The 24,550-nt window shown below is 42.2% G+C and overlaps 1 protein-coding gene across 1 annotated transcript in view; it reads left to right on the top strand.

The window, feature by feature from the left end:
* Nucleotides 1-831: 831 nt before the first annotated feature.
* Nucleotides 832-24,550, top strand: part of BDH1 (3-hydroxybutyrate dehydrogenase 1) — a 63,850-nt gene continuing 40,131 nt past the window's right edge. The window contains exons 1-5 of the mRNA XM_069213157.1: nt 832-964; nt 14,255-14,379; nt 17,765-17,825; nt 21,687-21,797; nt 22,457-22,598. Coding sequence (XP_069069258.1) covers nt 14,297-14,379; nt 17,765-17,825; nt 21,687-21,797; nt 22,457-22,598 — 397 coding nt within the window. The 5' untranslated portion in view covers nt 832-964; nt 14,255-14,296. The remainder of the gene's footprint in view (nt 965-14,254; nt 14,380-17,764; nt 17,826-21,686; nt 21,798-22,456; nt 22,599-24,550) is intronic.

Below are 24,550 nucleotides of genomic sequence, written 5' to 3'. Positions count from 1 at the left end.
CTGCGCGGTATAAATAGCAGGGGTGGTCGGGGGCGGAGCAGGCCACTGACCAATGGCTGCGGCAACAGAGCGGGGCTTGTCCGCTCCATTTTCTACGGTATCTACAGTAAACACTGCCCACGTGCACGAATGTCATTAACACTTGCTCAGACCACCAAGCCCACAAGTACAACGCGGCCCGCCATCTTTGTATGGGTGAGATACCATTATAAATAAAGTAATCTCAAAAGACTCGCTAACTTTGTTACGGTAAAAACTTTTTTCAGGATTTAAACATATTTTTCAAATAGGGAATCACAAGCGAAGTTCTTTCGGATAACAGGGCCACGTTAGTGATTTTATTCACAGGTGTAGGGATTAAAGGCGTTCGTTAATGCCCCAAAATATATAAATAAATATGTCGGCCATGTCAGAGCAGAGCAGAGCAGATGACACGGATGCTTATGGAAACAGGAAAATATAATTTGGAATTGAAGGCAGAAAGGATGTTTTAAATCTATTATTCGTGTATACTACAATTTTGGTGACATTTGCGTCATTTCTGACTTTATTCTGTAAATATGCAGTGTTAATAAACCTTAATGTCTACAAATAAAAAGTGTATTATGTTTAGGATATGCTCTTTAATTCTATTTTGTTTCATTTTTAACGGTGTAATTTCTATTCATGGGACATGCCTCCCCTTTTAGTAGGGTCGCCAGGTTCCCATTCACTCCCGCACGAGCTGCTGGACGTTTATTTAATCTTTTTGACAATTGCTCCCATCCTAAAATGCCCGCCACGTGTACGTGCACGGAGAGGCTAAACCCTTGTCGTCCTTCTTTTGTTTCAATTGTTAACCTCTCCTCTCCATTCAAGTGAAGGCTTAAAACTTACCAAGGTTACGTTGTGTCAGAACACTGAAGTGGTGCTGGAGGGTTGTATTTCGGAGAGGATCCTGGTGCGGTTTTTTTCTTGAAGCAAGGTAGAATTTACTTATTGATTAGCCTGCATTAGACTATAATGATTTACTTTTGAATTGTATAGAGTAGGAAAGAGTGGAGATTAATTGCTACCCACGTGAGGCAATATAATTTATCACTGTGAAGCTAAGTATGCAAAATATATTGAAAAAGCTAAATGGGAGGTTCAAAAAAATCGGCGAATTTACTCTCCTTATTAACTAGTCTTGAAATGGAGATAGTCAAATTGATAGAAAACTTTAAAATCACAGTTTTGTGGTTTTAGAAATCGAGGTTTTATCACATGAATCGGTGTGTTGGCATAAATGCAAAGGAGAATTGTTTAATGTGTGTAATAAAAATATGCACCCAGAAATGCTCGCATTTCCTCTCAGCCGCCAAGTGCATTCTTGTGATATTCGACAATTTCCTCAATTCATGACTATTAGCTAATATCACTGTGCTTGCTATGTGTTTTAGCCTACTTCATTTTGGAAAAGGGATGAGGCAAACCCCATAGTTCAAAAAACATTTTTGTTAAAAAGCTTGAACAAGTTGATTGTCAATTATGACATTGGCGCTGTGTGAAACGCTTTGCATTTTTTTGCATTGCTCATCATTGTGTCTAGCTAGGTAAAGAACACCTCTTGCGAATCAAGATACATTTCGGCAGGGTATGTTCAAGATTTGAGTGTTTTTCTGCTTCAGAGTCTTCTTCAGACCTACCACCCCAGAGATTGTAATGTATTGTATACTACTGTTTTAAATAGCGCTTCATAATACTTGTGAGAGCAAAGTATATGGTTGGAAAAAGGTTGATGGTTATGAGTTTAGGATAGCCATCTGACTGCATGTCATCAGGAAAACTGTCGCATGTCCCAGGCTTACATGTGACAACCGAATGCATTTAGAGTGCTTTAGTCATGATTTGTCGGCTAAAAGACTGAGAACATTTTCCAGGATGACTCAGGGGTGTAGGTCCCAGAGATTTACATCGGATTTGTTTAGTGAAGTGCATGATTTTTGGAAACTTGCACAAAGTATGGTACAGCTGCATTACTGCTTGGGAGCATGAGGTGTTGAAGAATTATGTTGGAATAAATGTAGTCCTGCATGCAGATACACACCTTTTTAATTGATGAATTAAGTTATGTATATGGGGAAGCTGGAAACTTTTTACACTTCTGGTAGCCAAGATGTTTTTAGATTATTACTATTCTGGCAAGAAGCAAGATCCAAATCCAAGCTTTTTGAAATGAGAAGATTTTCCACTGGAGATTATTTTTTGCTGGACGGATGGCCAAGAGTAGAGCCGGGTTAGATTGAAGACTTCTAATTGATGATAGTTATACGATTTGAGCCAAAATAAGAGAGTCATGGATCCTATGAGGGGTTGCACATATTGATTTGAAAGTGATATATCAGCAACATCCAGCCAACCAATATAGTGGTTGAAGGGAATACAAACCCAGATTTCAAGTTTAAGAAGTTGGCCTACAGCTGCATTCAGGATTGTTTGTTGCTTCTGAATCACTTGAAGGGATGTTCCGAGTTATTTCATTGGCATACCTATGCAGTAAATTACTACATTGATGGCAGCTTGTACACTTTGAGGGAAACCTCGATAAGTAAGAGTTGCATGGAGGCATCTCATCATGCAAAATATTCCACTTGTAGTTTGATTCACTTGAGGAGTCTGGGAGAATCCTATCTGCAATTGCAGCTAAATCCCTTGTTAATTTTGACAGAATTGTTGGTGGACCAAACTCCTTTTTTCTAGATGGTTAGATAGTGATCCACTTACCAAAAGCTATGATCTCAGCTTTTGACATGTTTATCTTCGGATGTTTTCTTAACATTCAGTAATCAACAGTTAGTAGGTATTGGCTATTAGGACAGGCTGTAAAATCGGATGGGTTCTGAATTTTTAGTAAAATTGTGTGTCGTCTGTTTTATTTTAATAGCTGAAGGTGAAGGAGTGCATACTCTCATGTAAATTGCCAATGTAGACTATGTAGTGGAGGGGTGCGATGGTTGATCCATGATCCTTGGAATGTTAAGTGAGCAAAGGGCTAAGGAACAGTGCAGGAAGAGACACTGAAAGAAGGATGCCTCTTTTTAGATAAATGTGTCAATCCAGCGAGGGACAGTGCCTTGTGCTTCTTTAGTATCCAATCCCATGACCAATTTAGGATAATGGGCATTATCAAAGACAACAGAAAGTCCAAAAGCAGAAATGCCATTACAATTGAATAAACAATACATTTTATGACATTTCATTTGGCAATCAATGCAGATTCTGTGTTCCAAGGAAGGCGGCGTCCTCTCGATCTTAGAGAGAAAATTGTTTTCTTCTTTGAAGGCTGATAATTGACTGTAGACAGCACTGTATTTCAGTTTAAGCGAGGGCCTTTACAATTTAGCAACAGAACAGTACATAGTGTGGTGACTGTTTTACAAAATGTTTATTTTAAGGAGTGAGGTTCCATGAAGTGTTTGTTAACAGGCCAGCTTGGCAGCTGAACTCTTAATAAGGATGTACTTAAACATGTTCCAATGATCATGATGTGCCACAAACATTTATAAGTTTGTCAAAATCATCTGGAAAGAAAGGATTGAAGGAAAGTAAAGTCGGCTGTGAAATGATTTGGCAGTTCAAGGTAATGTTGGAGTTAAGTTGCATAGCCTCCTTAGTTTTTGCGTCAAGATATTTTTCCAGATCCTCTGCACTGGAAATGAAGTCCATTGGAGAGGAGACTCATACCTTTTGTAAGTTGATTTTGGAGGCTCAGCATTCCAGATTCAGAAATTGGTCAACAATCTTGTGAAGTTCCTCGGCTAGGCAAATAGCTCATAAGATGTGCCATGAGTAATGAAGTCTTTAAGCCTCGCCTACTGTGACTTTATAGATTTGGGTGTGCTATTGCAGTCTCAGTTTGTTGTTAAAATTGTTTGTCTTTTCAAATATATTTTATTTAGAAGGATTTTAGCTCCAGTGCCGTCCAACCAGTTTTTCAATATTGATCAGACACTGTGGTGATTTTTAGTGGACAAACATTATGAAAAGACAGGTGTCAGCCAATAATGGAACTGTTTAACTTAAATTGTTGGGTTATTGCATAAGAAAGAGGTAAGTTGAGAACAGGAGGTGGGAAGGTCTATTGTTTGCATGCCGTGGGAGTTGTTTTGGGGTTTCCAACTATAGATATTGTTGCAAGAGAAGAGGTGTGGAGGTTAAACAGAATTATAACACAATGATCAGTATAGGTAATGTTGTATTTTATGGTCGTTGTGACTAAGAATGAACATTTTGCCAAATGTTTGCTCAGCTTGGTTGGTTTGACTTGAGGCCAATTGAACAGAATTCAGTGATTCTGTTTGGATGGCATGCATTTGGTTATGGACATTTCAGGTTTGTCAAATCGGGTGTTGAAATCTCCAAGTATGCAGAGGATGGAACGTTTAACGTGATCCTAAAAACTAAGAATAAGATAGGTTATCAAATGCTGGATTCCCTGATGTAGATTTTAGGTGAAAAGAAGTAATGATATGTAAGAGAAATGTAGTGAGTTTTATAAAAAAGAAAGTGTGGTGTTTGACTCCCAAACCAGAACTACTTGGATAATTGTTTAGATGGAATTCTGATGAAGATTTTGGTTTTGAGTTTGGAAGTGGTGAATAGATGCAGTATACAGTATGGTAGCAGGAACATTTGGATATCACTTTGGTGCACAAAGGAGGGTACCATTTTGCTTGAGAGGTTATGATCCACTCTGGTGCAGTCACATTGGACTTTTCCCATGCTCTGTGGCATTTGGGTTCTTGGCAGAGGGGGGCGGTTTCTAGATATTTGTTTCAACTAGTTGTTTTTAAACATATGGCTGGAAAAACCCAGCTACCAGGACCAGTTGTGTACTTTGCAGGGACAGTCTGATGAAGTATCCCATTTTTTGAGTTGGGGAGTTTTGCTTAGGCTTGGGGCAGTGGACCGTCAGCTACTAGGACCATATAAATATGTTTAAGGGTGACTTCAATCAAGAATTCACTTTTTTAACATGAAGCATAGTCGTTAACGCTTGAGAAACTGTGATTGGTCAAAGACTGATGATTGTAACTGAGGAGATAAGAGTTTAATCTTAAGCAGGAGGTTCAACAAGGGACGTTTCTTAGTACAGTCAAGTGAATCCTTGGAAGTGCAGTGGAAGTGACTGTATGGACTCTGGGGTAATCGAAAAGTCACAAAGGTGTAAGTTAAAGGGATACCACAGTACTGAATCTGTGGTGACATGAAGGATGTTGCAGTAGTGGATCCAACCGTAAACTCAGAAGTGATAAAGTAGCACATTGTGGGACACTGGGACTGATGACCCTTTCAGTCCGACATGGATTGGAGCAGAGGGCCTCGGAGATGCTCGTGGGCTGCAGAATCTAAGCTACATTACCCTATAACAGACATTTAAATTCTCTCTTACTTTCATGTGGTTTTCTAGTAAGCCTCTTCTGTCATTTCACCACAATACATCATTATGAAGGACTAGTATATCACAATGGTCTAGGACCTCCCTTTTATGGGCGATACACTCTTTTTGCCATTCTAAGTGTTACACTGGCAGTAAAATAGCTCAATTTTACAGCTGAAGCCTGGTGTACCCTCCATTCTGGAGTGTACACAATATTTTAATGAACCACTCATGGTGAGATCCTGTTTCTTGGTTATGAGTCTGCAGTTGTTTCTCTGGTATTCTTAGAAATAACCCTTGTGCCTGCCTTAAACTGCGAGACACAGTGTGGATCTCTATTTTATTTCTGCAGTAGGTGTGATTCTCCTTGGAGGCACTATCCAACTAACTGCTTCTTTCATTTACCAACTATCAACTACCTTCCTCAACAGCCAGCTTCTAACGTTCACTTTACTCTGTCTTGTCATCAGAAGACTTGGACTGTAACCCATCCACCTGCAGTTGCATGTCCTTGGCCCGATTACATAACTGAGCGCTAGCAGCATTCTGCCTTACAGACTGAAGAGACTGTACAAAGGCTGGGTATAGGTAGACCTAGTGAGAAGAACGACAAGGAGGGGGCTTTCATGTCCATTTTGTCTTTGCAATCAGTGGCACTACAGACAGGATCCAACTAAAGACAAAGCACTTTTGGTCCGGTCCGAAAAGAAATAGCTTAGCAAAAACTGCAAGGCCATGGTCCTTTTTCAAAGGAATACCTCCAACTCAATGCACTTGAAAGGAGCTGAGCTAAATCACCAGTGGCTGAGATTAATTAAAGCATTCCATTCATCAGCTTATTTGTTTTCTTCAAAGTGGAGTAACTTTCATGTGGTCCCTTTCTGAGACTTTTTCTTGGGACCTTATGGTAGTCCGTGTCTACAGTGCAGAATTCGTGATGGACTTCATCATTGGTCACTGGGGTTCCATGCAGACCAGGACTGGTGAACGTAATGTGATAACCAAGTTACTCCCTTGGAATCTATGATTCTCCATTGGCAGAGCAATATGTGTAACTAGTTCACACAGTGCTTCCTCTGTGGGCACATTATTTCGAGACAGTCTCTTGATAAAAAAAAAAAAAAAGTAACATAAATTTAAATCTACATACACTTTTGAGAAGGCAAGAATAACGGTTTTGGGGAATGCTGATCTTGCAAGTGAAAAGATGCTTTAATTTGCTATCTTTTCCCGCTAATCGCCCCAGGCCCTAGAATGAGGGGCTAAGTAGCCCCCTAAGACCAGAGGTGGGGGAGCACTTTGATTGCACTGCATAACAAGTAGAGCTTAGGCTCTACTGCTGCAAATCAAAAGCAAGCATTAGCAAAATCTACTGGCCTATGCCATCTATTGGTTTGGTCAATGTTGTATTTTTTTGTGTGTACAACAGCATGCCTTCTGTGCAGCATGGATGAAAGTTAAAAAAAAAAAAAAAAAAAAAAGTTTGTATGGCATGTCATTGTATTGTATTGCATGGTATGGTATAGCCTGTCATTGTATTGAATATTATGGTATGGCCTGTCATTGTATAGTATGGTGTGGTATGGCTTGTTATTGTATAGTGTGGTATGTCATTGTGTAGTATTGTATGGTATGGCCTCCCATTGAATGATTTGGTGTGGAATGGTATGGCCTGTTATTGTATGGTATAGCCTGTCCTTGTATAGTTAGATATGGTATGGCTTGTCATTGTATGGTGTTGTATTTATGGCTTGTCATTGTATAGTATGGGATGTTATGGTATGGACTGTCATTGTATAGTATCCTATGTTATACCACACTGAAAAAACACCCCACAACTGGTTTGATTTAAATGGGTACAGAAGACTCTGAACAAACACCGTACACTCAAGTACTTCAGACACATACTTTATATAGGGCCACATTGATTCCAGTCTTCCCAGATAGCTCGTACCAAATCGGTGAAGACCACCAGGTGCACAAACCAAACATTAGATCACACATACAAACAAACAAATATGAAAGTACCACAGAGACTACTGAAGATCCAACTCAATCAGAAAAGAGATTTAAGTCTATGATGGAATTCATCAGACCAAAGTGTGAATATACTGAACTCTGAGTGTAGCTATCATTAGTCAACCAAATGCGTTAGTCAAGAAGCCGGCCATGAGTGCTGTTTCTTTACTCTGTTTGGGCCTGAATCAGGACTGCATGATGTTGATGAGCTGGTGTTTGCTAGGGTGGTCAGTGAGGCGTCAGTTCATTAGTTTCTCTAAGACCTTTTGCCAGGTGCAGTTGGTTAGAGATTGGTCTGTAGTCGGAAAGTATGGCTCGGTCAGCAGATATTTTCTTGAGAAAAGGCATGATGGTGACTCGTTTCCATGAGTTTGGGAATGTGGCTGAGCAGATGGAGGTGTTGAGAATAAATGTTGGTGCTTTTCAATCAGTAGGAGTTCTTTGATGAGAGGTGGTGTAAACAAGGGTCAGATGGGGCCCTGAGTGGATTGTCTTAACGGTATCAGAGATTTTGACAGTGGTGATGTTGGGCCAAGAGGTTATGGATTGTTTTTTGGCCACGATGGGAAGTTCAAATTTGACAAAGTCCAGTTGAGGGTCGAAGCTGATGTATATGGAGGTGATTCTGTTACAGAAGAATTCTAAGAGCTTGTAGCAAAATGCTTGTATGTAGGTGATTTTGCTGGAGGTAGCAGGTGGTGCGGTGATATCTTTGATGACGATGATTTCCTTGCTTCCGATGTAATCTGCAAGAGCTGTGTGCTTGGTTATCTATATCTCCTGGTAGTAGCATCTTAGGGCAGATACAAAGATGTCATATCTGTGGAGTCTTGACCACCATTTGAGCTGTAGTTGCTTGCAGTGGTATTTTGTCGTCAGCCCGAGTTCCTCCGTGTTCTAGCTAGCCTGTGGCTGGGCTATTGCTGTTGGGCTGCACTTGAGGGGAGCCATGGTGTCTGTAGGTGTGGGTGGGTTTGGTAGTGTGCTGGGCGAGGCCACGTTTTTTTAGGTTTTTGAGAAGGGCCTTATAGTTTGAGTTGGTGTGGTCTTCTAGATGAAAATTGAGGTTTCCAAGGAGGATGAAAGTGCTGGTGTTATTAATGAGGGGTGATGTAGCTGGCAAAATTGGTGCGGGGTCCTGGCAGTATGTATATGAAGGTTCTGCCCAGGGAGAAGTTGGCTGTGATGCATTTATTGAACATTAGGTGTTCTGTGTAGGTGGCAGCTCCACTTCTGGGCTTGTGCTGACTGTCTTGCTTGGCGATCAGGTGGTCTGCTAGGATGGCTGTACCGATTTCCGGTGCAGAGGCTAGGTTTAGCCATGAGGAAGAGTAGGTCTGGAGCATGGTTGTGCCTTAGTTACCATAAATCTGTGGAATGTTTGGTGAGCAAGTGGTGTTGAAGAGCATGCATGAGAGTGTGGCATGCTGTGTGGGTGGTGTTTGGTCTGCCTGACCATGACTGGGTGGCTGGTTTGTGTGAGTATGGGCAAGTGGGGTGCTGGGTGATGTTGGTGACTGTAGGGTATGGGAGAGTGCATGATAATTTGCAGGAGGTGCATGTGAACACTTCTTCGGTGTTGTGTGGCAAGCAGCAGCCTTGTTTGGAAGCCCAGTGGAGCTCTGTGGGTAGGGGAAAATCAGGGTTTCTGGTGCTGGGCGCAGTCGAAGCATGGACAGGTGCAGCCGCTATTAAGTAGGTCCTGGGAGGTATGAGGAGCACAGTGTGCCTAGAGTGGGAACCCAATCACGTCACTTCCTATGGAGATGAATGATGGGACATCCTGTGATGTCACTTCTTGTGCAGATGGTTGATAGGAAATGAAGGACTCTGGCTTAGCTTCTTCTTTTTAAAATACAATTATAATTTTTACCAAAAACCACCAATATCCCCTTGGGGCGGTCTTGCCAATCCCGCTTGCAGAAAACTTGTCAAATTCATGCTCCGCTTTGGTCTATGTTACTACATAAAGACCCCCTCATTACAATTTTAAGGCTGAGCATGGTCTGTGATATCACAAATTCTCTAGCCTGGTGCTGCCAGATATCACACTACTAAAGTTTTTCACCAGTATTACACACTCAGACAGTTTTAACTGCAAGGTTGCATGTTTGATAAAGGCTTTGTGTGCTCTCAGACCTTTTAGTTTTGCACCTTTCTCCCTCGCTTTGGTTCACTCAACCACTGGCTATTAAAAGAGCTTGCCTTGGGTAATCAGCAACCTTCGCAGGCCTCTGATCTTCAGAGTACCAAATTGGCACAGTAGAGCACCTCTTCATTTGCGTCCGTGGCCACCCCACACCAAGTGTGCTTCACACTAGTCCCCAAAAGCTGCTATTATGTTTGTAGACGGATTCCTGGCGAGCGGTGACACAAGGTCTGGCAGCATGACGCATAATGGAGGCATTCACGGCCTCCCAGCTTGCCAAGGGGCTTGCATACAAACAATAGGAGTGGGAAAGAACGGAAATATAGATGGATGGCAAAGGGACTAAAATAAAACCCCGTACAGTCGCCATTGGAAGGCCACAAGGTATGAGCATCCAAGTTTCCCAGGTCCTCGCATGATGTGTTGCTCCAGACTGTATGTTTTTCTTAGAATTATAGGACTTGGAGCCCAGTTTTATAATGGATTAAACAAGACTACATGTCTCCGATATCACACATGGATCTTGGAAACTTAGCTGGGCTGAAGAATCCGCATCCAAAAAGAACAAGCATTGGCATAGCCAGTAGGCCTTGCCTCTTGCACCTTATAAGTGTGTACTGTGTGTAGCAAGGTGATCTATTCCAGTGTGTGGCTTATGCCTGACCGCATTAAGAGCACCCTATGAATAATGCACTGTTTACAGTCATGTCTGGCTGCACTGAACATAACACATGACCAGAGAGGATAACAAAGGGTAGAGTACTTTCACAGTTCTTCAACATTGTGACAACTTTATTGCACCAAATCACACTTTACATTAACGTCCCTCTAACAAGATACACTTCAGAGAAATGTATCTCAACAGGGAAACCTGTTCTGATGCTCTAACTGCTCCAGCAATTTCCCAATTTCAACGTCATATTGTAGGGAGGTAAGGAGTTTGGTTGGTGGCAGAAAAGATTGACACACCTTAACTGCAGATAGCTAAGGACACGCCTTAGCCAAAAGTACAAACAGCTTGAATAACATCAGCAGAACCAGCCCTGTCTTCAAAGACGAACAATACAGTCCCCATAGCAAAGGGGCTGTCTGAAATTACTCCGGCCTCAAGCTCGAGCAATTGCACGACTGTGCAGAATAGAAAGTTAATAGCCCACCTTGTCTATTTAAAGAAAAAAGAAGCCACACCATGAGGAAATGCTTCATGGTGATTAGCCGTTAAGAATTTTCTTTTTTTTTTTTTTTAGTGGCCAATTAACTTTTAAAACATTAATACAGAGACAATGTACATTTTGCATGTATTTAAGAAAAGTCGCTCTTCTTCAACAAATGCAGCTCATATTACACAGCTGTCTAGAGGCTGATGCTATACGCTGCACAGTAAGGACATACCCACTAACATAATAAATGGTGCATGTTTTTCTTTAAAAAATATACAGGTGAACCAATTGAGTGAAAAAGTGGGTTTCCGTATCTCACCAGTTATGCCATGCTGATCAATAACGATGCAATGGTGTCAGCTCTGGCGTTCCATTCAGAAACTAATTCCCCAACTTGCGGGAGGTCATTCTGTGTTGTTAGTAGCCACAAGTCTGCAGAGGTGGAGATCTCCACCGAGCAATAGCTTAATCCCCGGCTTGTCTCAGAAAGATCAAATCTGTGCTCCCTCTTTCTGCCATTGTGTCTTCTGGAGTGTAATGGTTTAAACTTGCATGGTCAGTTTAATTGATGCGGAGATTTACCAAAAAATGGGGTGAACACTGGTAGAAGCACGGCAAATGCATGCCATGAACAAATGGGAAGAAAGAATAGGAGAGTGACAATGGAGCCAGCAAATGGGAAGCCTTTAGGCGGACTGTAATCCCATAAAGTGTATGCAGCATGTCTCGAAGAGACAGTGCAAGCGCTGCCTTGGCTCAGCCTAAAAAAGTACTTTGAGTCATGAGGGCATCTGTTCAAGCATAGATTTAATTGCTTTCAGTGCAGTGAATCAGGCAAGCATAAAACACGTGTCCAGCAGAAGAGGTGCAACCGGTCGGGGAGGCTGCAATACAGTGAGCTCAGTAGCATTTACGATTGCTGTGAAAGATCTGAAATTTTCTGAGACTACAATATTTGTGTCATGAAAACAATTCAAAATGAGAAGAAGAGCCTCCCACAAGATAAGCAAGAAATCATACAGTAATTTTCGCAGAATGTTTTGTCTAATCAAGCTAAATATGGCCTGGCTGAGCTGTTCTGCTAAGTTCATTAGGCAAAAATGTTCCAGACTGAAACAGGAATCTAAAGTGAACAACGATTTAATAAAAAGCAAGTTGACAATATCATGGATGATGCAGAATACTTGCTGCTTTTTTGCACCCTCAGGCCCAAAAAATCTTTATGCAAAATGATTGCACCAGCCATGAAACTGTAAAACTAGGTAGCACTCACAACAACAGGAAAGCATTGTGGAAGTATCTACGATGGGGAAAACAGCAGAGCATGCTGAAACTTCTGCATCTACATCTCTTTTTTCAAAGTGAGCCATAATGGTAGGAGGTATATTAAATGTCTGGTACTGGCATAATTCATTAGTAACATAAAAGGCTAAATGAACATGCAACTATAGAAAGAAAGATTTCTTTTAATTAGCACTTACGTTTCATTTGCAAACCTCACGTGGTCTAGATTGACTGTCAAAAAATCAGAATGTGTCTTATTTGCATTTCTTTTTTTTTTCCAGCAGTGTATACATTGGGCATGTACAAGAGCAAACTGTTTCCCAATTGTTGGTTTTTCATTGTGCTACCTAGTGACCCATCCCTTGATTTGACTGCTTAGTGCTAGGACACCCTTGGGTACCATTGTGATTTATAAATTAACATTACCTTTGTTACAAGGCTTTATGTTTGACTACAGTGTCTTCATCCCAGGGACATTATCCCCACCAAACTATACTTTATGCAGCGCCAGCTCCTCCGTAATGGCGGAGGAGCGCCGCTACCTCCGGCTCAAAGCCAGCAGCTGAAAATAAAATGGTAATAAAACATTTTTATTATAATTTTATTGTTTCACTGACAGCTGACATAAGTCTAGGGCGGGGCCGGGTCATCCTCTTGAGAGTAGCTGGGAGGAGAAGTCGTGGGCACTTGTAATTGTGCATGTCTGTTTGACCGGCTATATTAGGCCGGCCAAACAGATATGCATGCTTATATTTCTCCAACCCAGCTGTTTTGCACAGCCAGGTAGAGAAAAGGCATAGGCTCCCTGTCTGTGAGCGAGCATCAAACTAGCCCGCTCAGGCCAATCCCGGTGCTTCTTTCATGCTCGGTAAGAGCATGGGAGTAGCGCCTGGATTGGGTGGGGACTTTGGGAGCCTGTGCTGTGTGGCCCATGGACTGCCGGGAGCAGAGGAACACCGAAGCTGCCAGCAGCGTCAGCGGCAGGTAAGTGCTTTATTATTATTATTATTTCACCCCCACCTACAACTTTGGTTCCAAGGATTTAGAAACTATTGCATTCCAATTGAATAACCAGATTCTCTCTTTGTACTTCCAACTTGTCAACAGTTGCATGCAGGAGCTCAAAGCTTACTCAAGAATGTGGGAGTAGGTATGAAACGCTGATGATATGAGACAGTACATACAGTAAATGCAGTGTTTGGGCTATATGTTATAAAAACTAATATTTATATACATTTAGTAAAGCTGATGTTATTATAATAACGTGTAGGGTACAGAAAACCAGAATTCCCTGCCACATTGTGGGCCTCTAATACAAACTCCAGCAGTCTTTACGCAGTAAGCCACTATATTCCAGTCTGTGAGAATTGTTTTTCTAGTGCGAGAGATTGCAAAGCCTTGATAGGCTTAGGATCCCATCAGTTTCTCTTCAGATTTGTAACAAGATTTGGTTCTTGTACACTAGTCAATAAAACGTCGGAAGCAGAGAGGCATTAGGCTCTGGCCAAGAGGAGAATTTATTATGTGCCAGGGAACAGGGGCAAACATGAAGCTTAAACCAGTGGTGTGATTTTAGTGGCCGCAAACAGAGGGGCAGTGAGCCACTCTGTAATGGGCCATCAATAATGTCTTTTTTTTTACTCATATCCTGGTTAAAAGTAGGTGTCAAAGTGCGGGCAGGAGGATAAACTTCTAAGTGTCTTTGGACAATTCTACGCTTTAAAAGTACCCAGGCTGGTACTGGCATGTTGGCAATCATCTATTTAATATCATTTTTAAATGGGGTAACAGAACATAACAAAGTGGAAATTGCTAAATATATGAAAAGCTGCCAGTTATATAGAATATTTCTGTTTTTCATGGTAGGGGTGCTGGTGTTTTTTAGGTTTTTTTTTCACTCTTTTGTTTTTAGACTGGGTACGTATGCCTACAAGCCCACCAGGGGAATAAGCTATCAACGAGGGCTCTCCAACCACCTCTGTCTTGGACTTTTCTTTCAAACTTGTTCAGGGTGTACCCCATGTCCTTGCAGTCAGATTCCGCCCTCGGCGTTAGGTGTTTCTGGTCCTTTTCCTTTTCCCTGGGTGAGCATCTTTAAAAAGTTTGAAGACCATTGGATTATGGGAATTCTACTGTGTTTTTATATTTCCTGTTGTGAGGAAGGGAGACAGCTTAGCATTGTTCACAGCCCGTTTAGAAGAATGTGCATCTAATGCGGAGTATTATTTTGCGCTGTTTCAGAATTCGCAGGAAAGAGGCGGTGCTGATTATACAGGTGTGAAAATGTTGGCCACGAGGATATTGCGTCCCTTTTCGAATGCGCCAATCAGACAGCTGAATTTAAAGGAGAAAAACAATGTCATCAGGTAAGGAAGTTGAGTTAATGGTAAGAAACGTTTTGTGGGTTTGATTAGCCACAAGTCAAATAACAAATTGTAAAAAGTCACCCGGCCCCAGTGAATTATATGTTGTAATACGCACACTTAAAATGTCATTGCTTCCAGAGGGAAACCATGTCAACAATGTTCTATTACTGGCTTTATTAAAAATAAGAAGGATCTTTTGATTATGCCTTGGTTTTGACACCCTGCCTGCAAATTCACTGCCCAGAGAAAGTGACCCCTATTTATTATTGCCAGAATAGCTTGGTGGGGATTTGAGATGCCCAACACTGTTGGTAAAATGTCTACTAACAGTGCAGAGGTCTAGTGGCGTAACAAGTGTGTCATGGGTTCTAATGCCAGGACAGAGAACCCCCACTTGCCCTGGTTTGTGTATTGGAAAAACAACCATAATTTGGTGCAGATGGCTTCACATACATCTGGTCCACGGTGCAGGCAAGGATGCCTGGTGACGACACTGGAGACGATGGTGCTGACGCCGGTGGACCGGGGCTGCGGCGTGGGACGGGACTGTGCTTCATGCTCCTCACGAGTGGTGTCCACAGGCCACAGTGCAGGCATCGGCGCCGGTGTCAGCAGGAGGGATGTCGTCGGGGATGCCCAAGCTGCGGTGTGAGGCCGGAGTGTGGGGCCCACAGGTCGCGGTGCGAGCAGCGGCTCGGTGAATTCGCCCGATGATGGCGTCGGTGAGACCAGGGTCCTCAAAAAATAGGAGGAAGAAGGCAAAAAGTTTGGGGATAACCCTGCAAAAAGGGCCATTTCCAACAGGCTGTAACCTGATGGAGCCTAGGATATTCCCTGCAACATCACCTGGCTTACACCAATTTGTCTACTTCAACAGCTCAGGACCCCGATTTCTCCATTAGGAGCTCTCCCCAACTAAAGATGTCCGACCAATGACTTTCCAGTAGTCATCCTTTGGACATTTTTTTTCTATCCTCATAGATTGTAAACTGCTAAAACGCCTGCAAGACTTCAAGGATGCATCCTGCACTGTATACCTGTGGAGCCCTGTAACCCTTATTTATTTCGTATTTCCAAGGATCTCTCCATCACCAGTTGAGAGAATGATGTTGAGAAGCAGTTTGAAACTCCCGCCCCTGCTTAGGAGATGAGGAGCTAGATATCGCAGGATGGAGAGGAGCATCCTGAAAAAGAGGATGATAAACCAAGTCCTAGCTGAATGACCTCATTGTGGAGAATTACTCAAGGAGAGAGCCTGTCCAAGAGTCACAGTTATCTGAAACCTCCCTGAGGTAGACCAGCCTTGAACCATTCTACAACATGAATGGTTCAATGTTGAACCATTCAGCAAACTGAAAACTGTAGGATGGTGTTTGTTCTGGTCTGCCCCTTGTATACTTACCTTACAGCCTGATAAGAAACTCCTGGGTCTGTGACATGGTTTAAAGGTACTGTGACTTTAAGAGGGCCACTATAACTTGTTTTTGACTTTGCAGGGTAGCTGTATCTGTAGTTCATTTGTCTCAGAGAAGCATCAGTGTTTCCCTCCTCCCTTTCCCTCCTTCATCAAGGTCCTAGTATCTTTTTATTGCATATTGCTGGCTTCACCTAACTCTGAACTGTTGGAGCTATCTGTCTTTACCAATGATTACTTTAGGTATCCCTAAAATAGGGTGCTGCATTGTCACCAGTTTAGTAGGTCCCTCAGGACATGTGTGCCTACCCCCCCCCAACACTGTAAATCTTGAATTCTATTAGTAAGCCCCTAGATACAGACCCACAACTGTGGAAACACCCTTGTTTCATACCCATAGGGTCTCATTCTCGTTCCTGCAAAACCTTGCTCTCTAAACTATCTGCAGGTCCACATGAAGCATTAACTGGCCCCTGAACAGAGTGTGGTATCCCTCTGTTGGCAGAGGTTGGACACCTTGACAAATTAGACAACCCAGTGGCTATAGATAGTCTCTGTATTACAGCAACAAGTCCTTCCAGTTTGATTTGTGATCCAACTTTTTCTCATGGTCAGTGTTTATATTTGCTAGGGGCACAACAGCACAGCCTGTGGCCCACAGAGCAGCCTTCCTTCAATGCACACTGCAGCAAAACTATAACCAAAGCAGCCTGGTCATAATCCTTGAAGACCTAGTATAGCAATCTGTCGAACATCTCTTCTCTTATCTAGAGTGTGGCGCTTGCTGTATCAAGGCTGGAGAAAACCCGAAGCCTATGGCCTTGGCATCCCCTGTCCCAGAAACTAACAATGAGTATAGACCCAAGCACTTGAAATCAGACCGTAGGCATCAGACAGCAGCTTCTAACACCTTTGTGTGTTCTTTTACTTTAATTTCCCGCAATTCCCTACACATATAAACCAGATTCTGTTTATAAGGTATTTCTCTAACTGAGCATTGATGTTTAGCGTGTATGAATAGTGTCATATGGTGCGTGGATTCCAAACCTACCAACATCTTCTTGACCGAGGCTTGGCCGCTCAGCACTGCTAGGCCTGGAAAGTCAAGGGTTCCTTGGCTTCCCAGTGGGAGTGTAATAGTGCCTTAGGCATGAGACCCCCATTGGAAATGGCAATTCATACTACAGATATTGACCAACTAGTGACTTGCAAAAGACCAACAGAAACTCCTTCTCCCCCTCGTTCACACTTCACTGTATTACTTTCTGCTTGTTCCCAAGTCTGCTAAACCACAGCCCTCCTGAACCCCACCCTGCAACTGGGGCCATCACCGTATTCTTTCTTAACTTTATTTTTTATCTCCATTGAATCTCTTTAACCTCTCCCTGCCCATTGTGTTGTAGAAAAGGTAAACGGACTACTAGAACCTATAACCTCTGTCTTGTTCCTGATTGCTTACCTAAAATATTTACACTTAATTTCCTCATATTTTAGGGTAGGGTGAGGCAGAATGGTATATCTAGTTTAGCCTTCGTCTGGGTGCCTAACTGAGGAGGTAATTTCCAAATGCTTGTGCCAGCTGCATCTGCCACTTCTGTAGTGATCAGCCTTTTGCAGGGCTGTAAATGGCACTGACACCCAAGATGTGGGGGCAGCACACCTACCTTCGTGGAGGTTCAGGAAAAAAAACGGCAAAGTCATTATTCACTTTTTAGTACCCTAATATTGTGGGCTTGTTTGTGGCCTGCAAAAATGTGGAAAGTAGTTTAGCGAGCTGCAGCGACTTTGTCCATTCGCTGCTAATCTGTGTGTTAGTTAGTAAAGCAAAAGGCCTCTAGGCAGACATCTGTCTCTGTTGACATATGAGTGACCTTTCACCAGAATGCTTTGTTTACGTGGGATTTTGTGGGGCGCCGCGCTGTAATTTGTGCCGTGGATGACCTTTTGCCTAAATAGTGTTTTCCTTTGTAGGTGTGGGTCTCCCTTCTTGTCCTCAGGTGACAGGCGGTCTTATGCAAGCCAACAAGAGCAGGTGTGTATCAGCAGCGTGTATCGCCTTATCGGCTATCTCACAATGGACGTGCATAGCACCCCTCAGAGGCAGACGTTTGTCTCTGGATGCCATGGGATGGACTAAAGGGGAAAGACAGATCAGAATGTATCTCTTCAGGTTCATTGCATAAATTTGGAAAAAACCTTTTTGTGATAGCACATTTTGCTTGCTATATGTATGCAGTACGTTTCAACAGTTTTTGGATATGGGGCCTTAAAAAGCTTTTTCTCATGATAACATGGAGCTGAAGGCAGGCATTAAAAAATCATGCAATCTATTCAAATTAGATTACTCCAAGGGACTACAGCCATCCTCATAGTTTGACGGTAGAGAACGTTTTACAGTGAAATGATTAGTTCTGTTTCCTGCTTTAAAAAAAATCAATTCTTTTTAAATATGACTATTTTGTGTGAATTTTCCTTTTTTTCTGTCTTTGAAATATTTTCAGCTCATCGTACTTTCATGGATATTGTGGTTTAGCTAGAACACCTTAAGGTTACGGATTCATAGCACTGCAGATGGAAAAATCTCTACTCCTCTTTTAGGTACAGACTGCATGCTGGGTACTTGAAATTGAGCGCTCAAGTACTATGGAGCTACCTATGCTGCTTTTCCGCCTGGTACCTTATGCCCATATATGTGCACAGCAATGCTCAGAAACTGTTGCACGTCTGCTCTGTGCAGCTTTTGAATACTGTCGCTTCTGCTTACCTTTCAGGTTTGCGAGTAGTCCACCATTTGGCTCTTAGAGTATGAGGGTTTACAGCTGGGCTGCATGTATTTAGAATGGTTTTCCTTCACAAAGGGTTCCTCTTGTATCAGGGCCACTGGAATTATGCCATTGTGTAGTCTCCGTGATTTTTGCAAAATTGTAGATTTGCCGCATTTGTCACATAATCCATCATCTGCCACATAATCTGTAGTTTTTAACAAAAAATGTGTTTCTAGCTCAGACGGTTCAAAAGTTAGTAAACACGTGGTGAAACGTGTGCTGCGCAGTAGAAGGCCCTTTGCAAAGGTTGACTGGTCACCTTTTGTAGTTTATTTCTATATTTGGGTGTTAAAATGGTACTAAAGAGGTACGGTTAATGCCCAGACAGTGTTAACAATCTTAAAAATGGCAAATTAATGACGTAGTACTATCACAAAATGACCTGCATAATTTGCCTTTTCTTGCCGCATAAGTTACTCAACCCTGCCGCATAATTTGACCCTCCCCCCCAAATAATTGCAGTCCCCTTCCCTTGTTTACACCCTAAAAATTTGTCACTCTTGGTCAAACCCTGAAGTCAGGCTAAGTCTCAACGTGAACTCCTGCGTACAAGGTGCTTTTTCTGTCATGTGCTTTATATCTCACAACTATTTTCGCTTGCTCAATCCAGCTGACAGATTCGGCATTCGTGCATGCTTTTTTGTAACCTGTATTTCCAAAGAGACTGATAATTTGACGTCTTGATGGATCAGTTTTTTTGGGAAGTCCTGATGTCGAAGATCAGCATTGAGTATAGCTAGCTGTAGATTGTCCTTTCTGACCAGATCTCTCTCTCTTTTCCTGCTTCCTTTCAATAATTATTCATTTTTATTTCAATTTAACACAACTTCAATAAAGCATTTGAGTACTTCTTTGGGACTCTCACCCTGCACTGGTACAAATGTGTCACTAATTTCGAAGGAATATTCATTAACTGCTCTTCCTTTAGTTGTGGTGTTTACGCAAAGCTTGCTGCAGACTGCTCAGTTTTGGCCCATCATCAGTCAGCCATTAAAAACAGGAGTTTGCAATGCAGTGGGTCTCATGTTTGCTCGAGTTAGAGCTATTGGCGTTGTAACTTCCTAATTGGACTTTTCTTGCCACATAAATTGAAAATGAAAAGTAAAACAGTTGAGGTAAGCGAGCCAATTCAAAGCGCAATGGCCGCCAAGAGCCTGAGCGCGAAGGAGAGACACAAAAGGAAAAAGAAGTTTGCTGGCATTCAGTCATATATTGGCAAACATACAATTATCCATGTGACAGGGTCGGTGTCCAAGGTGGTAACAAAACCGCCGCAAAGGTGGACAAACGTAAAGCATTTACCAATGATCACAAAAGATTTTTGATAGGCAAGCCCATGAATGGGTGATAGTGAGGGGCGTGCTGTGGGCGTGGTTAAAAGCCCACAATACTTACAACAAGTCAAAATGCTTGCACGCTCGCCTAAAAAGATGAACAGGTTTATAGTGAGTGCCAAAGACACTATCTTCATTCAGTGAACATTTATGCTAAGTATCCGTATGAACATTCTCTTACTTCCACATTTAATTGATCATGGATCTACTTGTAGTTGGGAAACAGTATGAACCCTGTCAGGGGTCATCTGTCAGATGCCGTCTCTACATGACCTTGCACGAGGCTTCTTCTGACTCTTCTAGGAGTAGGTGATGTATTCACTTAGACACATTCTCAAGTGTCTTTTGTCTGTGTGTCTTCATTAAGAAAAATCCTAATCAGGGTTGTTATCTGGGTTAATATTGTCTCCAATCTTGTTTATAAAAAGTTTGTAAATATTTTTGCAGCAAAGGTTTGAAGGCAGTTGTGTAGTATTATGCACACTGAGTGATCTTTAGCAGTTTTCGGGATCCCTGCAAAATTTTGTACTGTAGCCATAATACTTATTTGCCCCCAAAATCGAAAAGAGTTGTAGAACCTCACTTTGGGATTGAATAGAGACTTGGAACATTCGTATTAAAAGGTTGCTTGAAACACATCTGGACTGTTCACATTAAATCTTCACCGCTGGAAACGTCATCTCTGTTTAACACCCATTGGCAAAGCCAGTCGGTCTCACTTTTGTTACTTATTGGCTTCAGCAATGGTGTGGGGACACAAACACAGTACTGACAATCTGGGGCACAAATATGAAGCAGGCAAATGAGTGGCACGTAAAGGCATCCAGTGGCAAGTGATGGGTAGTCTCCAAGCCCCTCTGTGTTCTTGGTCATCGGCAACATGCCTCAAAACAGGCAGCACCTGCGCTTTACAGTAGGCTTGACCTAAAAAAACATCCTTTTACATCTTCTCTCCCCTTCTGCAAAATTCTTGGTAGCTTAACTGTTTTGGGATATTTGTCTTTGGTGGATCCTTCCTAGTGATCACTTTTTCAAAACATATTTGGAATTTTAATAGTAAGTAAGTCTCTCTCTTTCTCTCTCTCTCTCTTTCCGTCTCTCTCTCCCTCACCCTCTCTCCTTTTTCTGTTTTAAGTCACTGGATGTGCCATATTTTCTAGTGACTCATAACTTTTTTTACCCAAGTTACATTACCAGTGGTTTTTCTTTCTTATAGTATGTAATAGACTAACATTAGGCTCTTACCACAATATTTCCCTTAGGTTTCCTAGGACAGGAAGCTACATGTTTAGATATATCCAACTCTGTTCCCCGCACAAAGTTTATCTAAATAATTTTATATACATTTAAGACCGTACTTCGCTTTTTGACTGGTAAGTGTGAATGTCTGATTTCCCTTTCCAAGGTTTGAATTTGCAAGTGTCAGATCAGTCACAAACCACAGCAGTAAACACTTAACTCGCTGAACCAGCTTGCTTTATATTGAGTGCCTTTGGACGAGTCAAAAGCAGACAAAAATTAGTTATCAGCATTTCAAGATTTTGTTGGGATGAAAAATATCAGTTATTATCACATTGCTAATAATTCTTCTGTAGTTCCCTACACATATAAACGGAGTCATAGTGTGTCCTTACAAAATAAAGCATCAAATCAATGACCGAGTCGATGGTGATGAGTTTTTAAAATCTTTTACAAGTATTTCTAAACTCTTTGCGTCTTTATGTTTGTCCTGAGGTTGACGGCAAAGGTGTCCTTGTTACTGGCTGTGACTCTGGATTTGGCTTTTCGGTGGCCAAACACCTGCATTCCAAAGGCTTCACCGTCTTTGCCGGGTGCCTTCTGAAGGTAAGTGCATCAACTCTCTGTAGAGTATATCAGCAAACAGTGCAGCTGCTCTGCAGGAGGGAACATGCAGCTAACAATGTTTTCCGCAAAACACATTGTATGTTTTCTAATGCACTGTATTATGTTTATTTTATTTTATCATATATTTATCACTTTACATATCTGTATCAAATGCGGATAGACTGTCCTATGAGATAGGCTGTAGGCAATGTTGTCTATAACTAATGCCACGTGAATCTCTGAAGGTCAGGAATATGCTTTCAAATACATCAAGCATTTTATGATACCAAACGTGAACTGGAGAGCAGGCACAGCTGTATGGGATGAGTTAAACAATGAAGGTCTGGGGTGCATCACTGAATTAGAGGAGAGAGGTTTTATTTTGATGGCGGCTTGGGAGGCAAGCGCAAGAACATTATTTTCTGGACTGATCTATACATACTAAACTCGGAGGCAAATTTGCACAATTCCAATATCTTGAGTATGTTCAATTCAGAAACAGATCTGAGACACCTATAATAAACCCTACAATGGCTTATTGGAAAGCAAATGATATTGAGTTTTTAGTTGGAAGACCCTCTTTTATTTGTAACAGGCAGGTGTTATCTGGAGGTGGCTCCTGGCAGACATGATCTGTTTGTTCTCTTTCACTGCCGCAGGACAAAGGCCATGAGGGTGCAAGGGAGCTGGATAACATGAAGTGTGGCCGAATGCAAACGGTCCAGCTTAACGTATGCAAGGAGGAAGAAGTGCAAAGAGGCGTGGAGCACATTCAAGCACGTTTAAAGGACCCTGAGAAGGGTGAGTGCCTCTCGATAATTTACATGAGCATGGAAAGAATGTCTTTAAATCCATAGGTTTGAAGGTACTGCAAATATCAGGAGCCACTCATGGCTGAGGGTGGTGGCAATATTGACCTTTTGGTCAGTAGCAAGAAGGTATTGCCTCTATGATGGTATTTTTTCCTGTTCCACAACAGTGAGCCAATAGCTGGAAAAACTCTGTTGTTTTTCAGTCATCAGCTAATCTAGCATCTTCATGTAACAGAGAATATGGTGGGAGTCAGTGGCAGCCGGTGATCTTTCAGGGGTGGGGTGCGCTGAGGCGTGTCAAACTTTCAAGGGCTTGGACTTCACATTCTCTGATCAATTTCTTTAATGGCCCTATGCGCCGCCATCGGACAAATTTACAGCTTCTCTGACACTGCGGCTTGACCCTCGCAGTAAGAGTCAGCATTTTTCAGGATAATACCAACCGCAAATAGCATGCTAATAGGGATTGTTGGTATAATCAAATAGGAGCAGAGATCAAAGTGGACAAATCCCTGGCATCCATAAGGAAGAACCATAGCTGGTGGCAGTGCTCAAATATATATTATTTTGTTACATTAGTGCAGTTTTAATGGACACACTACTTACAATCAAAATGGCCCGTTGGTGCTATGTCCATACAGGGGTGTGGAATTTATTAAAATATCTACTTGTCCAGGGGACAGGTTGCTTCTCAAATCTACTTGTCCTGTAACAAGATCTACTTGTCCCTTTGGTGCCATGTAGTGTGGCGCCAAATTATGGCAGCAATCTCATTATGTAAGAGCTCTGATAATAGCCTCTCTGATTATCCAGGGCTACTACCATAGTAGGGCTTGAATACTTGCAGTTTCAATCCCTACTGTAGCAATTTCCTTATTTTGCCAACTTTCTGCAGATCTGCATACTGGGGCTGGAGGAAGCAGTAAGCAATAGTTCCAGGGCTGGAATGCCTTTGAGTCTGCAAACCTACATGTTTTAAAGATTTTCACCAGATTCTCTCTAATATTTTCCCATAATAAGAAAGGTTGGACATTTACTCCTGACAATGGCAGAATCAGAACTTCTTCCAGGGTTGGGAAGAAAGTGGCTGGAGGGAAAATGAACTTGCAAATGCTCAATAGATTTTCACATGAGCAAATCTACACATGCGTATTTACCCATGCTAAAATACAGTTCACAAATATTTTATAGGAATACGACATATACCATGGGTGCACTTTTGTGACTTTCTTTAAGAATTTGGGGCCACATGTAGGTAGGTTCAGATTTGCGACCCGCAAATTGCGAGTCAGAGTGACTCGCAATTTGCGAGTCGCAAATCCGAATGTAGGATGGTGTCCCTGACACCATCTGTGATTCGCAAGGGCTTCGCAAATGCCCACCCCATGAATAATCATGAGGTGGGTCGCAATTTACGACTCCCTTGCGAATGGCGGCCCTCACAGGGATGGTGGCCTGCTGGAGACAGCAGGCCACCATGTCTATGACTGCTTTTCAATAAAGCAGTTTTTTTTTTTTTTTAATGCAGCCCGTTTTCCATTTGAAATGGGTGCAAACTGCGATTGGTTTGCGCCCGCGTTCGCACAACAATCCTACATTGCAATGCGAGTCGCAATTAGGAAGGGAACACCCCTTCCTAATTGCGAGTCGCAAACCCGTTTTGCGATTCGGTAACCAGGTTACCGAATCACAAAACTGGGTTTGTGCATCGCAATGTGCTTTTTGCACGTTGCAAACAGCGAAAGTCGCTGTTTGCGACATGCAAAAAGCTACCTACATGTGGGTCTTGGTCCCTAATTAGGTCTGGTGTTAACAAAGACATTTTGTTTTTATTAAACTTCTCTCTCTTTCGGCTGGCTTTACTGTGAGTGATCGCATTCTGCTCTTCCACAAGGAGCATATTGGCACACAAAGTAGTTTTGTTCAGTGTCAGGAACTACA

This window comes from Pleurodeles waltl, chromosome 11 (assembly GCF_031143425.1).
Source record: "Pleurodeles waltl isolate 20211129_DDA chromosome 11, aPleWal1.hap1.20221129, whole genome shotgun sequence".
Lineage (NCBI taxonomy): Eukaryota > Metazoa > Chordata > Amphibia > Caudata > Salamandridae > Pleurodeles > Pleurodeles waltl.
This window is presented reverse-complemented; position numbering and strand designations above follow the sequence as displayed.